Consider the following 14,011-nt stretch of genomic DNA (forward strand, 5'->3'; position numbering starts at 1 on the left):
CCCCTAAAAGAATGAATGATATTTTAAATAAATTACAGTGTTCACTCACAACAAATAAGATATAAATCACACGACCAGCTAATGCTTCATTCTAAATCATGAAGAACCTTTAATATCCAAGACATCTTTGCATTCCACAAAAGGTTCTTTACGGTAGAAAAGGGTTCTTCAAAATGTTCTTTACACTAAGAAAAAATGATTAATACTAAATAATACAAATTTCTCAGTGCTCATGTAAGCTTCTATGTTTCTCTGTACAATTATATGAGGCCACAAAGCCACAATAGAATAGACTAAAAAAAATTATTTCATCAGACTGCATTTATCATCTCACTTAACTTAATGTAGATCTATGGCACATTGAAATGGCATTGCCTATTTAAAAATAGCATTGCTATTAAAAGAGGAAGTGTCATGGAGAAAGCAAACGGCTGCTGGGACAACTGGACTAGAGAAGCACTTCTTGAAAAATGTTCAAAAAAATGTTTTTTTGTGCTAGTCAGCACTGAAAAGTGCATCGCTCGATATCGCAAGGGAGAACAAAACGAGCCTTGTTTAAGACACTCAGTATCTTGCCCACACAGAGCTCTGGAGGCCGTAGCAGAGATCAGTTACAGTAATGCATTCACACTGACCGTGCATTACTCAGCATGAAGCACTTTATTAAAGAACCTTCTGTAACATCCTTCCATTCATTTCTTCTGCAAGACCTCACCTGAACTCTGTGAATCATTGATTCAGCCTGAGAAACATTAAAAATACAGATGCATGATATAGAGTCAGTTTGGCTGATACTGACGGAAAATATTTATGGTTGATAACTAATGATTTAATTTAATTAAATAAAATGTAGTTTGTTTCATAATCTTTCTTTACTATGGGTTTCCAGTGTAACTGGATGGAGATCCAATTGCACTTAGTCACGCAAAAATGAACTTGTCACTGACATATTACATAAGAGCTTGTGTTAATTAAAATATTTCCATCATTTACAGGTTTCCTGCATTCCCTTTGATTACTGAACCCTTACTAAAGGGATTATAAGAGAAGAAAAGGAGAGAAACATTTTATAGCTCTCTTTAGGAAGAGAAATCAGACAAACAAGCATGTAAAATGTAATCTAGCTAAATAATTTAAGGACCAAATGGAAGGGAACCCAATACGTCAACATGTTCTCTAAAATGTAAATGTCCTGGTAGTAGAAAAGGCGTTGTATTAGCAACAGTTCGGCAATACAACTTCCCATAGATCTCCATTACTTTTCAATTGACTAGAATATGGAAATAACTTTCACTGTACTGTGTGTCTTCTGATCACACTTGTTTTCTAGTGCAAATGTCTAAAGATTTATAAAATCAAGAAGCAAGAAAATTTTACTTAGAAATGGATTCAAATTAAGTGATTTAATATCTGCCAATGGGCACATAAAATGTATTTAATTCAAGGTGAAAACATGTTTTCATAGCTCATTGACAGAAATGTATTTGTTTGAAATCAATTTTGTTAAATGTTTTTTAGAAACAAGACTTCAAATATCTTAATTTTCATTTAAGGCAGTTTAGATATTTGTACTAGAAATGCATGCAGAAATTAATGCCCAATCATGACATTATGAATTTAAGGCCTGGTTTCACAGACAGGGCTTAAACTAAGGCCATAGTTCAAAATATTACTGGGGTGCATCTTGAGACAAAACAAAGGCACTGATATATTTTAAGATCAGTTTTCTTTCAGTTAAAACATTTTACATTTTAGTCTGGGACTAGGCTTAAGCCTTGTCTGTAAACCAGGGGTAAGACTTTCTGTTCTGATTTAAGAACTTTTTAGAAACCCTGATACAACACACTGCTTTAATGAAAACGCATGCTAATGCTAGCTGTAAACGGAGCCAACATGTATTAACTCTCTGTGCCTTTAAACAGATTTTTTTTCTTTTGATGACATAACCATACAAAATTGTATTAGCCAATAGTAATCACAGCCTAACATGCTTCATGCTGTCCTTAAAAATATTTTCACAGGGCTAAACTGTGAATAATCAAGCAGCCAGAAATAAAGAGTGGACGGAGCTAAGAGTAATGCGTTGTTTCGCAATGAGATCAGCTGAGGCTTTAAGAGGATTACACACAGACGACTTCCTCTGACTCTGCACTTTATCTTATCAGCATGAGTGGCCAAAACACACACACACGGCACTCATTGGTTGTGAATGAAATGCTTTATCATGCTGTGATTCATCAGTTTCACAATTCTGCTCGATTCTCCAAATAATCCTATTTCAACTCATCAGCAGTGTTACGCGAGTTAGCAGGGCTTTCCGTCATGCGATCTGAGAGGCAGTGAGCCATCTCATCTGAATGTCACATGCAGCCTTGGTCGAAAACCAATAAACAAGACAGTCTGACGGGAACAAATCAATCCAGTTTCACCCAGAACGGCAGCCTCTCTCGCAACATCCACAGCTTATTTTCCACTGAATGTCTAGAGATTTTCTCCTCTGAAACATTACCTGTGGAGAAGGACTTGACAAGCCATGTTGTTCGGATTGATTCTCGTCGATGAGCCGTTCTGGTGGTTCACGTTGGGCGTATGGTTATCCCGACTGGGCACTTTGTGGTGCTAAAGTCTGTATGAGCAGGTCAAAGAGCAAACACAGGCTGCCGGCACTCATTCTGCGGAGTCCTGTATGTGCTGTCTGCCTGTGTGTGGGACACAGCACTCTGCTAAAAAAGTGCTGCAGTGGAAACGCTGGACCCTCGCTTAAATACACGGCCGTCTGACGCAGCCTCGTCGCTAGTGCTCTGGGCCAATCGTCTCTCCATACACACACACACAGAAACAGGGCACTCCCTCCCTTCAACTCAAACACCTGTTAGACATTTATATAACCCTGTTACTGTCCAAACAACAGACAGTCTTCACCCCTTACAGCACTACCGTTTACAGTTAAGGGAATCACTGACTGATGAAATCACGCGTAAATACATGAATACAGCCACAGATACCATCTTAAATGGATAGTTCAGCCAAAAATTGAAATTCTGTCATCATTCAAAACTCAATGCTTCTGCTGTTCTGCTCACATTCAGCTTACATTTTGGTCGGTTTCTCACACAACACCATCATCTGGCTTCAGAAGACTTGAAATAGCATTCAAGTAATGTATATCACTTTTTATGGATTTTTTTGAGACTGTGTCTTTTTTTTGAGCTTTTAATTCATTGTAAATCAAACTGAACTGAAAACATTTGGCCATTTCACTTTTTACATGAAAGAAATCTGAGCTTCTTTCAGATTGTATCAATTTTATAACAAAACTAACCCTAAATGTTTTTTGTATCCTGGGGAATACAAACATTAAAATACAAAAATAAAAGTACTGTTTTTTTTATTTTTATAATTACATCCTAATAAGATGGAAAATACCAATTAATTAATTTTCTGGTTTCTCTTTATGGTCTTGCCCTTTTTAGGGTTAATTATGTAATGAAAAAGTTGACATAAAACTGCCTTATGTGTAATTTAAATGTTTATATGCAACTAATTGTTTACTTGAGTATTGATTAAGTACATTTTTTATTTTATTTAATTTATTTATTTATTTTTATTAAATAAGCATTTGTTTCATTTTTGAGGCTAAACTCGGTTTTGCTGATTCAATAGAGCACACTAAGCAGCACAGTGTCAACTAACACTCCCGGACCGGTCAGACACTGGTCTCGGCCAGATGGAGTACATGTCACACTTCCTAGAGTTCTAAGGATGAGCAAGTGTATCAGTTAACTGGAAACAAAATAAGAAGTTTCCACTTCAGCAACCAGTGAAATGACCCAGTTGTCATTCCCAATGTAATTTTGATGAGATAATATGAGAATAAGAAACCCCATTAAACAAGAGAGATACAGATGATGGCAGAGTCATACAGACGTTATTCTCATGGCATGTACTCTGATAGCTTGGTCACAGCGAGTATCAAATTTCCCAGCGTGTTATGCCTGCTGCTTGACATGCTCAGGTGGTAGGATGTCGAAAGAAGGGTGAAACCCAATAAATTTTGCTGGATGCCTGCGGTAACGCTTAAAAAGAGGAGTGGAAATGAGTTATTACACTTTCCATGTATGGCTGACCATATAGGCCAAGAGTTCACATTGAGTAAACACTGCACTTGTTTTGATGGCTCAGTACAAGAGTGCATGGGAAAATTAGGAGACTTGATACAGAGGGAAGACTCTCAAATGTGTTGACACAGATCTTTTTCAGGAGGTCCCAACGTCTACAATGCCCCAATATACCACAGTCCTCTAACTGTAGTGTGCCATAATGATTGAAGATCTAAGCTTGAAACCAAAAGGTTGTAGGTTTGAATCCCACAAAGGCCAACCAATGAGCAATCTCCATTGTGCTCCAGTGGGATAGTTTTTGTTACTTTTGCTCAACTGATAGATTACAGCATTAGCAACACAAGGACCAAGGTCACAGGTTCGATTCCCAGGGAATGAACATACTACACGCACAACTTGAATGCACAGCAAGTCACTTTGGACACTGTTCTAGTGTCAGTTTCTATTATTATTATTTTTTTTTTCATATACACGCCAAATCAGAGGTTTTTGATACAAAGACTTGGACATGGACTAAAGCCACAAAACTCCAATTTTCAACAGAAAATGTCAACTATGATGGCCGCTCCATCTATAATGTAAAGCTGTGTAGGCAGTCTTTAGGCAGTGTGAAAGTAACTGACTCTTCCACCTATAGCCCAATGCTGTCAAGAACTGTTCACACGTTCCAAAGCTTGAACAACATGTCTCAAGAACACCAATCTACTGACGCTTATTTTAGGGCTGTGTGAAAGTATTTTCCATAGCTGGCGAAGGATACATTGCAGCGCTTATATTTAGCTTTATGTGCGACACCCTTTCAGATTCCACTGGGGCACAATGGGGGCAAGTATAATCACTGCAGGACTCCGACATAAACAAGTCTTGCTGCTCTTCCTCAAGACGCCACCAAATCAAGACGCTTTGACCTTTTTCCTAATTTTATCATCTGTAAACACACTTGACTGTTGGATAACCTGTTCTTCACTGATTATTTGAGAAGCATGCCAAATTATACAACAATAAAGCAATTTTACAAAACATGCTGACTATATCATTTGAAACTGAAAATACAGGCCGGAAAGTACTTATAGCACATTGTTTGGAGCAAATTGCACTCTCTGAAGTTAATCATTAATTATTTGCTATCCTGACACAGCAAAAATGCCTCGTAACATATCATAAAAGCTATAAAATGCTATCTGTTACTGCTGTTTATGACAGGCCATTAAAGATAGCATCACAGCATCAAAAAATAACAATGCTCCTGTACGCCTCTGTCGTGACATGGCCCATGTCCTTAAGGAGGTTAACGATGTGAAAGCCTTCTTGGCATTAAATGGGTCATGACATACTTTTAAACGTTTTTTTTTGCACCCAAACAGGCCATTTTCAATGAAATGAGTGGGTTTGCTGCAGCCTTTCCTTTAAAGCTTCAACTTAAACGGCCATTGTAATGCTTGGCTATCATCTTTGCATAAGAAATAAATCACCAAATCATCAAATAATGCAATACCCAAGACCGGCCATATTGAGCCTTTTATACAAGGTGATTTGGAAGAAAAAACAATGTCCAAATGTTTTCATATATGTGCTAAAACTAGTGGAAAGAAATGCTGGAAAAATGTCCAAACGCTTTTGTGCTGAAAAGAGCCATGGGCGAATCTTTTAAAAGCCTGGCACTGATGAACAGCTTATTAGACCCAGAGCGTTTGGATGCGCTCGTATTCATTAGCAGCTTTGCTCCACCCATTTCCCTGCTGATCATGGTGTTTGCTTGTGTCTGACTTGGACTTACTGCAGCAGCTGCCATCCGAAGCGGTTCGTGCAGAGACTAAACACTTCAAAGTGGGTAGGATTAGCAAAGTGTATGTAAGATCCTAAACAGACAGGCCGTCTGGAGCTTCGCCTCGCACAGAAGATGGTCTGAACTTGTTTAGGTGGGGAACAGTGTTTATGCAACACAAATGCAAACTACATTTCTGTTCCGAAACCTACCAAGACAGCATTTTACAGCATACAACACATGTGTTCTCCTGACACAAAGACTTTTAAAAGATAGGCAGTACAATTATGCTGCCTTTTAAGACCTATTTTTGTTTAAATTCTAAGTCAGCAGAGCATGTATCTTTCACAAAAAAAGCAAAGTCAGAATGCATTGCAACAAGCTGACTACAAATATACACTACTGTTCAAAAATTTGGGGTCAGTGAGATTTTTTTTTTTTTTTAATCATTTTATTTAGCAACGACACATTGATCAAAAGTGACAGTAAATACATTTATAATTATACAAAAACTTCTCTATAACAAAAATATTATAAAAATGTATTTTCTACTAATTACTGTTCTTTTGAAATTTCTATTCATCAAAGAATCCTGAAAAATATATCTTGGGTTTCCACAAAAATATTAAGCAGCACAACAATTTTTGCTGATAATAAGAAATGAATAAGAATAATAAAAGAATAATAAGAAACAACACTGCTAATAATAAGTGTTTCTTGAGAAGCAAAACAACATATTACAGTGATTTCTGAAGGATCATGTGACACTGAAGACTGGAGTAATGATGCTGAAAATTCAGCTCTGATCACTGGAATAAATTACATTGTAAAATAGAGAGCAGTTATTTAAAATTATAATAATATTTCAGAATTTTACTGCATTTTTGATTAAATTAATGCAATCTTGGTGAGCATAAAATTTTTTGGTGTGGGTATGTATTTTGTAACACTCAAGTGTCAAATTGTTACAAAAGCAACGTCAAATGTCAAAATCAAAAATCAATAGTGAATAAAGCTCCTTGTATGCTATTTCCATGATGCAATGCCTATGAATGTTATAAATAATTCACTTCTGAGAACCCTTAGAAGGGAGCGGTTTTAATGGAACAAAACCAATGACAGCAACAGAGCCAAACAAATAAATTAATTTTGGAAAGAATGCAAGAATATAAATCGGTCTTGCTTCAGCAAGTATTTCTCAATGTTGTTTTGACACATGCCAACTCTCATGGCCGCCTGTTTATTAGGATTAAAGGTTGAAGCATTTAATCACCTTAAACACGGAGCGACTGTCCAAACACCGCTACCTTATCATCACTGATTTGAGTCACAAACGTTTCGCATTTAGTCTCAATCCAAAACACCTATCCAATTTAGCTGGTGTCAGACAGAAACATGCTACCAATCCATTTTGTGTTACCTTACCAGACACCTCTCGGCAGACCGCCCGATGCCTCATGGGAAGAGCTACAGGTTAACGACAGCCATTAATCATACTCTCCACACCCTTACATACCAAACTTAAAATCTAGAGCATGTCTATAAAAACAGCCACACACAAAAAAAGATGACAGACTCATTGACTTGGTATGGCTCTGAAGTGCTAGCTTTATAACATGGCATCAAGGCAAGGCCATCTGACATTTAGGACGCTGGAGTTTGAAGTCACCCTCTGAAAGCGTGTCCTGATCGACTTCAGAGGAACAAAAGCCAAGAGAGATCACGGCTCAGACGGATGATAGGTCAGTTATGGGTCTCAACGCAGCGGGCAGATGAGGATCAGAGACACCAGTGTTGAGAAAGCTAAAAGCTACTCATATTTTCAAACTATAATCAAGCTACTCTTTAGGGAAAGTAATTAGCTAAACTGCAACATGCAAACAAAAAAGTAGCTACTTAAGGGGAAAATATGTATTTTTTTTAAAATGCATTTTTTAAACTACATACTATTCGATCATGCAATTTATTATTTGGACCTGAGGCATATTTTTCTGGCACAAAAAGCATTGTTCATTTAATTCTTTAATTGTTAATTCATGTAGGTCAACTCCCATTTAGGGCACAGCATTAAACTTGGACAGATAAATCCACAGCAAATAACCAGAAATACTGGAATACTGCCAAACTTATATCATTCTAAATTATATAAATATTTTGTTTACATGAACTGTCTGTTTCACTAAAATTAACTGGACTTTCCCACGCTGCAAAAGCTAAAAACATGCCTATGCCTGTACAAACCAAATGTACTAATCAATTGAAACTAAAAACTGTCAGACTAATCATACATTTTGTAGCATCATAACTTTTAGTAAATGAACACTCAATTTCAGTAGAATTTTGAAATGTTTTTGAAAAGTCTCTTATGCTCACCAAGGCTACATTTATTTGATCAACAAACTATTATTACAATTTAATAACTTTTCTATTTGAATTTATTTGATAAAATGTAATTTATTATCTTCAATGTTGGAAACAGTTGTACTGCTTAATATTAGCAAGGAAGACTGGATACATTTATTTCAGAATTCTTTGATGTATAGAAAGTTCAAAAGAATAGAATGCATTTGAAATGGCAATCCTTTGCAACATTGTAATTGTATTTGCTGTCACTTTTGATGAATTACTTTCTTTAAAAAAAAAAATCTTATCGAACCCACATTTTTGTTGCGTTAACACAATCAAATTATTCATATCAAGAGCTGGTGGAAAACCATGTCAGCATGTGGTAAGTGGCACAGATGTGAGGTTATGTAAAGGTAACTTGAGTTACTGTACCTTTAAATATACACACACACACACAAGCTCATATTAAATTGCACAGGGAGATGCCTCAGACTAGACAGATCCCAGATGAAGATGTTTCTAAAACTGCTTTTACCTGGAGGAGGGGGCGACATGGGCATGTTGAGGGGAAAGGGAGGAGGGACCGTCCTCGCCGTCCCGCGGGAGCTCCTCACAAGCCTCCAACTTCTCTTCTTCCAGGAGCTCGGAGATCTGCAGGGGTGAGAGAGAGAGGGAAATGTGAATACCATAAGCCCGCTGACACCACTTCAGCAGCATTTATGTCTAATTCATCATTAGTATTACATTACATGTCAACTTCTTACACCCCTATGAGATCCAGGCATTGAGCAGCGCCCCACACCTATGCCGATTATCAGCAGGGAGTCTAATTTGCACGCCTGCAAACATGATCGCACGCATGCTGTGAGTGCAACCGCTGACTCTTGACATCACACGTACGTTGGTGATAACCACAGGATGTTAACTAATGCTGCCATGGATCATCATTAAAATGATTATTTTATCTATTTTAAGCATGTAATTCAAATAAATTTTAACAATTGTAATATTTTAAATGTAATATTAGACAATTCAATTATGGTGCATTAAATAATTTTAAGTCATATCTTATCTAAGTGGAGGCCAAAATGATTAGAACACTAGTATTTTCAGCAGCTACAACATGGTTTTAAGTCAGTTATTTCTATCTTTTCCAAACATTCATTTTGCCATTAATTGTAATAATCCAGTGAGGTTTTTGTCTGATAACAGCCGGTGCTCCACACAGAGATCTGATCTGATCATCATCAGTCTGTCTGGAGTGACATGAAGAAACAGAACAAACTGAGCCAGACTCAATCCAGAAGAACTGTGACAACGTCTCCACGATGCTACAAGAAAGCTACCTGCAAAGCAACAGCACTGTTCAAAATTTTAGGCACTTGTGTAAAAATGCATCTTGGAGACGTCACAGTTCTTCGCAAGGCTCGAAATTGCGACCATTCTGGTCGCATATGCTCCTATAATTTAATCTGTGCAACCTCAAAATATATTTGGGAGCATGTGCGAGTGCATATAATTGTTGTAGTGCGACCTGTTTTCATTTCTCTAAAAACGTTCAGAGTTACGTGCCTTCTGTGTGCTGATACGGAGACCGGTCTGCCATTCTATCAAACGTTACATAACTTCATCTTCACGTTCTTAAATTTAATGCAGATTTTAGACTGGTTAATATTAGCTGTCAATCACTCAGTCACTGCTTTCCACTGTCAGGGTGCTAACTACCGCAGGAAATGCAAAGGGCTGAAGAAGAGAGAAAATGAAAAGAAACACTGACGGATGTCTTTCATAAACCACCTAAATTAATCTGAGTTTGGTTAAACACAGAGAGCGAGCTCCTCTTTGGCGAGGGTTAGGATGGTGACTTTTTAAAGTTGGGAGCACCAGTGCTACCAAGTAAAAAAGTTAATTTGGAGCCCTGCTTCTGGATTGAGTCTGTCTCAGTTTGTTCTGTTTCTTCATGTCCTTCCAGACAGACTGATGATGATCAGATCAGATCTCTGTGTGGAGCACTGGCTGTTATCAGACAAAAACCTCGCTGGATTATTACAATTAATGTCAAAATGAATGTTTGGAAATGTAAACTGATATTTCTAAAGCAAAAGATAGAAATAACTGACTTAAAACCTTTTTTAGTTGGTGAAAATACTAGTGTTCTGATCATTTTGGCCACCGCTGTATATCTGAGAGCATGCGTTTATCACTAGTGTGGTTTTCCTGAAGACTTGAAGGAGTTACGTAACACTAGAGTCTTGTGAAAAATAGGTTTTGATGAAATATGTGCTAACAGTCAGAGGAATTCAAAGCATGGCACACAGCGTTCAAGGCTGCACATCCGTGTGTAAATCTATCTGACAGTATTTAATATCAGACAAACTTTGGCACAATCACACCATCAAATGCACCTTGCATCTGCTGCGGTATCGCTGCCATGTTGCCATAGCAACCATTTCCCTCCACATCTGATTGGTCGAGCGGGGCTGCTGTTGAGCGACCGTGCAGATATGAGTCACATGCAGCGTGCCCAACAGCTTGGAGGATGACTGCATTTTCACACATTTCTATATGCTTCCAGCCACAGTTCACTCATTTATCGTTTGGACACTAAAGCCCCCGATTCTGCAATTTTAAGCCATTTTATTTTAGGATCTTTCATCCTACCTGCCTTTCACACTATATTTCTCCAAACAAGTGTGTTATATTGCACATCTGCGAGAGGTGGGCATCCTTAGGGACCTCGCCATTTGATTTGATCTGCTTTTTGCAGGAAGATAATGCAATTACACCAAAACTATGCAGTGTAATTATTCAGCAACAGCACAGCTCAAAATGCGCATCTACGTAAAGATCTAGCATAAAAGTATAACTTTAATGCATTCTGAGTCACTTTGGGTAAAACTGATTTTGGATAAAGGTGCCAAAAGCATAAAAGTTAATGTACATAATGATGCAAAATGTACATCAATACAATTATTATTAATTGTGTTTATTATAACTAATAATAACGCCTAAAACAATAATTATTATTATTATTATTAGTAGTAGTAGTATGTATTATTATTATTCAATGTCTAATGTAATAATAATAATAAAATTACAAAACACTAATAAAATTATTATTGTACTAATAACGCCAATGACAATAAACTTTATTATTATTATTAGTAGTAGTAGTATGTATGATCATTATTCTATTTCTTAAAACTCAATAATAATAATATTATTATAAAACTACAAAATACTAATACAATTATTACTATTAATTGTGTTTATTATAACTAAAAATAATACTGATGTAGAATTGTTTTTCGATGTCTCAATGGACTGAGGTGTTATAATAAAATCAACAAAGTAAAACTTGCAGATGTGAAGTAAATGACCCCTGCCTCTCACAGGTTTCATTATTGTGAACTACTACTGCTTTCAAAACACGACCACATAGTCTTAAGCACAGACACTGCAGCCAGGGCGGGCAAAACATCCTCACAGCTTCATCCATGATGTTTTAATACCTCCAAGAAGCTGAAGCACGCAGAAACTCAGCCTTTGTTTGGCCTCAGAGGCTTTGTTAATGTGCAGCCTCCAGATTATACAACAACATCTGCATACAAAAACCAACAGCAGAGAGCTGACTGAGACTCTAATTAAAGGCGCTCTTCATTAATTAGTAAAAACGCTGTCAACCACACACACAAACCAAAAAGGAAAAACAGCCCACACGAATGAAGAACTCATCTCACAGCCTCTGAGGAACAGAAAAACAGGCTCAGCAACTGTGTGTGCAAAGATCTGCAGCGTTGCACGGTGACCTGTTTCATTTCTGTGTCTGGCCACAACAGGTCTGAACATTTCAGGGCAGAAACAGGAATTTGAAGAACAAAAGGACACAACCTTTTTACAGTCACCAGAGTTTGAATGATAAATACACAACAGCAAGTGTTGCTAGGGAGATCAGGGCACGGTCACCAGTCAGGGCTGCTCATAACAAGCTGTGCATCCTTATATGGACAGAACATCGTCCACCTCTGTCCCAAGTCCAGTCTCTTAGTAATATGCTATTATCAAAATGACTTAATCTTAGGCACTTATGTAATAAACCCTGCCAAGCCAGAATGCTTTATTCAATGTTAAATCACACCAGCTTTGACATGGGCCAAACAATTACACAAGTCAGCTCCATCTCATCTCAATGAGCCCTGGGTGAGGCATATGATGAGTGTTTGGGAGAGTCTCTCGAGCGGGACACGCTTAGAAATAAATCTGAGATTTATGCCCATATTCATTTCAGCATATGCCAGCTCCTTGAGCACTGGCCTGGATCCAGATAGGTCACCCAGGACCTTCCCCACGCTGCTTACATTTGTTTCTGTCCTTTCTGTTTCTTAGGCTGTCTCTTACAGTACGGAGGACCTTCAGTAGACAGGACCCTGTAATGTCCAAGTATGTCTGCAGTGGAACCCACTGAAGCCAATATCTCTTTCAACCTGACCTATCTTTTAAGGGAGGCTGTGGATCTGCTACAAGCAGACTAGAGAATGGCCCTATAAAAATGCAGATGGAATGGCGGAATCCAATCATAAAAATGGAATTTTCTGTATAATGCGGAGCAAATTCATCAAATTTTGGATGAATGAACCAAAAGCAGGTCAGCACAATTAAATCTATAACAACTTTATTTTTTTAAGGAATAATCACACAACATTTCTTCCATGTTTTAATTTTAATTTTTTGTTTGTCAAAAAATTAAAGAGTTTAATTTTCATTTGATAAAACATTAAATTTAATTTATATTTTAATGGCTTCATTTGATAACCAGAAAAGATTTAAATACACAACACAGAATTTCTGAAAAATAAATAAATAAAAATTTCATAGGGCCCTATTATTATAAAAATTAATTTTAATAAATTTTGTTTTTATGCATTCAAATAATTAGACATACTTAAACACAGAATTTGGTAACAATAAAACTTTTAATAAATTGATGTTAAATTGGATAAGCGTCGTTATTTTATTGAATTAGATATGCTTTTTGATTAATACAATTTAATTTAACCCTTTAATAAGAGTCCAGAAAAATTGAAATGGGGGAAAAAAAAAAAAAAAATGGAATTTGGATAGATAGATAGATAGATAGACAGACAGAATGGAATTTGGGAAAAATATTAAAACATTTCACCGGGCCCAACTACAGCTCTGGTCCAAAACCTAATGAACTTCATACATAGTGTGCATTTTAAGGCATCATCAATGTGAAGGCCTGGTCCGGAATGAGGTTCATGTGAGGCTGGAAGATTTCCACACTCAGATTTGGCACCAGCTTCAAGTTGGCCACACAAATTCCCAGCGCTGACCAGTAACTGCTTGGTTTGAAAGTGACGTCTGTGTGAACTGTAGTTTATATAATCGCTATTCTATTGACAACAGACAAATGGACCTTTTTTCCCCCACAAAATTACTGAAATTCAGCTGAAATTTTGCTATGTGACCGCACCTGTACTATTTTACATAATGCATGTGAATACTATTAAATGCTGCAGTGATGATCTATTTCGTAGGCCAACCTGGAAGTTACAGTACAGAAGTCATTTCCCTTAACAAACGTTAATGATTCTTACAAGTTTTGTCCACCATTAAAATCTTCATACGTCATAGAATAAAATGTAAAAATATCTTAAGCTTGTGTTAACTACAGACCCTACGTCAGGCATTTAGCCAAAAACACATTCAAAACCCCCCAAAACGATGAACTGCCAACTCATTTCTGTCTGTTCTCTAT

General features: G+C 37.0%; 1 protein-coding gene across 5 annotated transcripts in view; it reads right to left on the reverse strand.

The window, feature by feature from the left end:
• Positions 1–14,011, reverse strand: part of fam13b (family with sequence similarity 13 member B) — a 52,085-nt gene that overhangs the window by 19,850 nt on the left and 18,224 nt on the right. For all 5 annotated transcript variants that reach the window (XM_058797513.1, XM_058797514.1, XM_058797511.1 and 2 more), the window contains one exon: positions 8,768–8,883. In XM_058797513.1, coding sequence (XP_058653496.1) covers positions 8,768–8,883 — 116 coding nt within the window. The remainder of the gene's footprint in view (positions 1–8,767; positions 8,884–14,011) is intronic.

This window comes from Onychostoma macrolepis, chromosome 14, assembly GCF_012432095.1.
Source record: "Onychostoma macrolepis isolate SWU-2019 chromosome 14, ASM1243209v1, whole genome shotgun sequence".
Taxonomy (NCBI): Eukaryota; Metazoa; Chordata; class Actinopteri; order Cypriniformes; family Cyprinidae; genus Onychostoma; species Onychostoma macrolepis.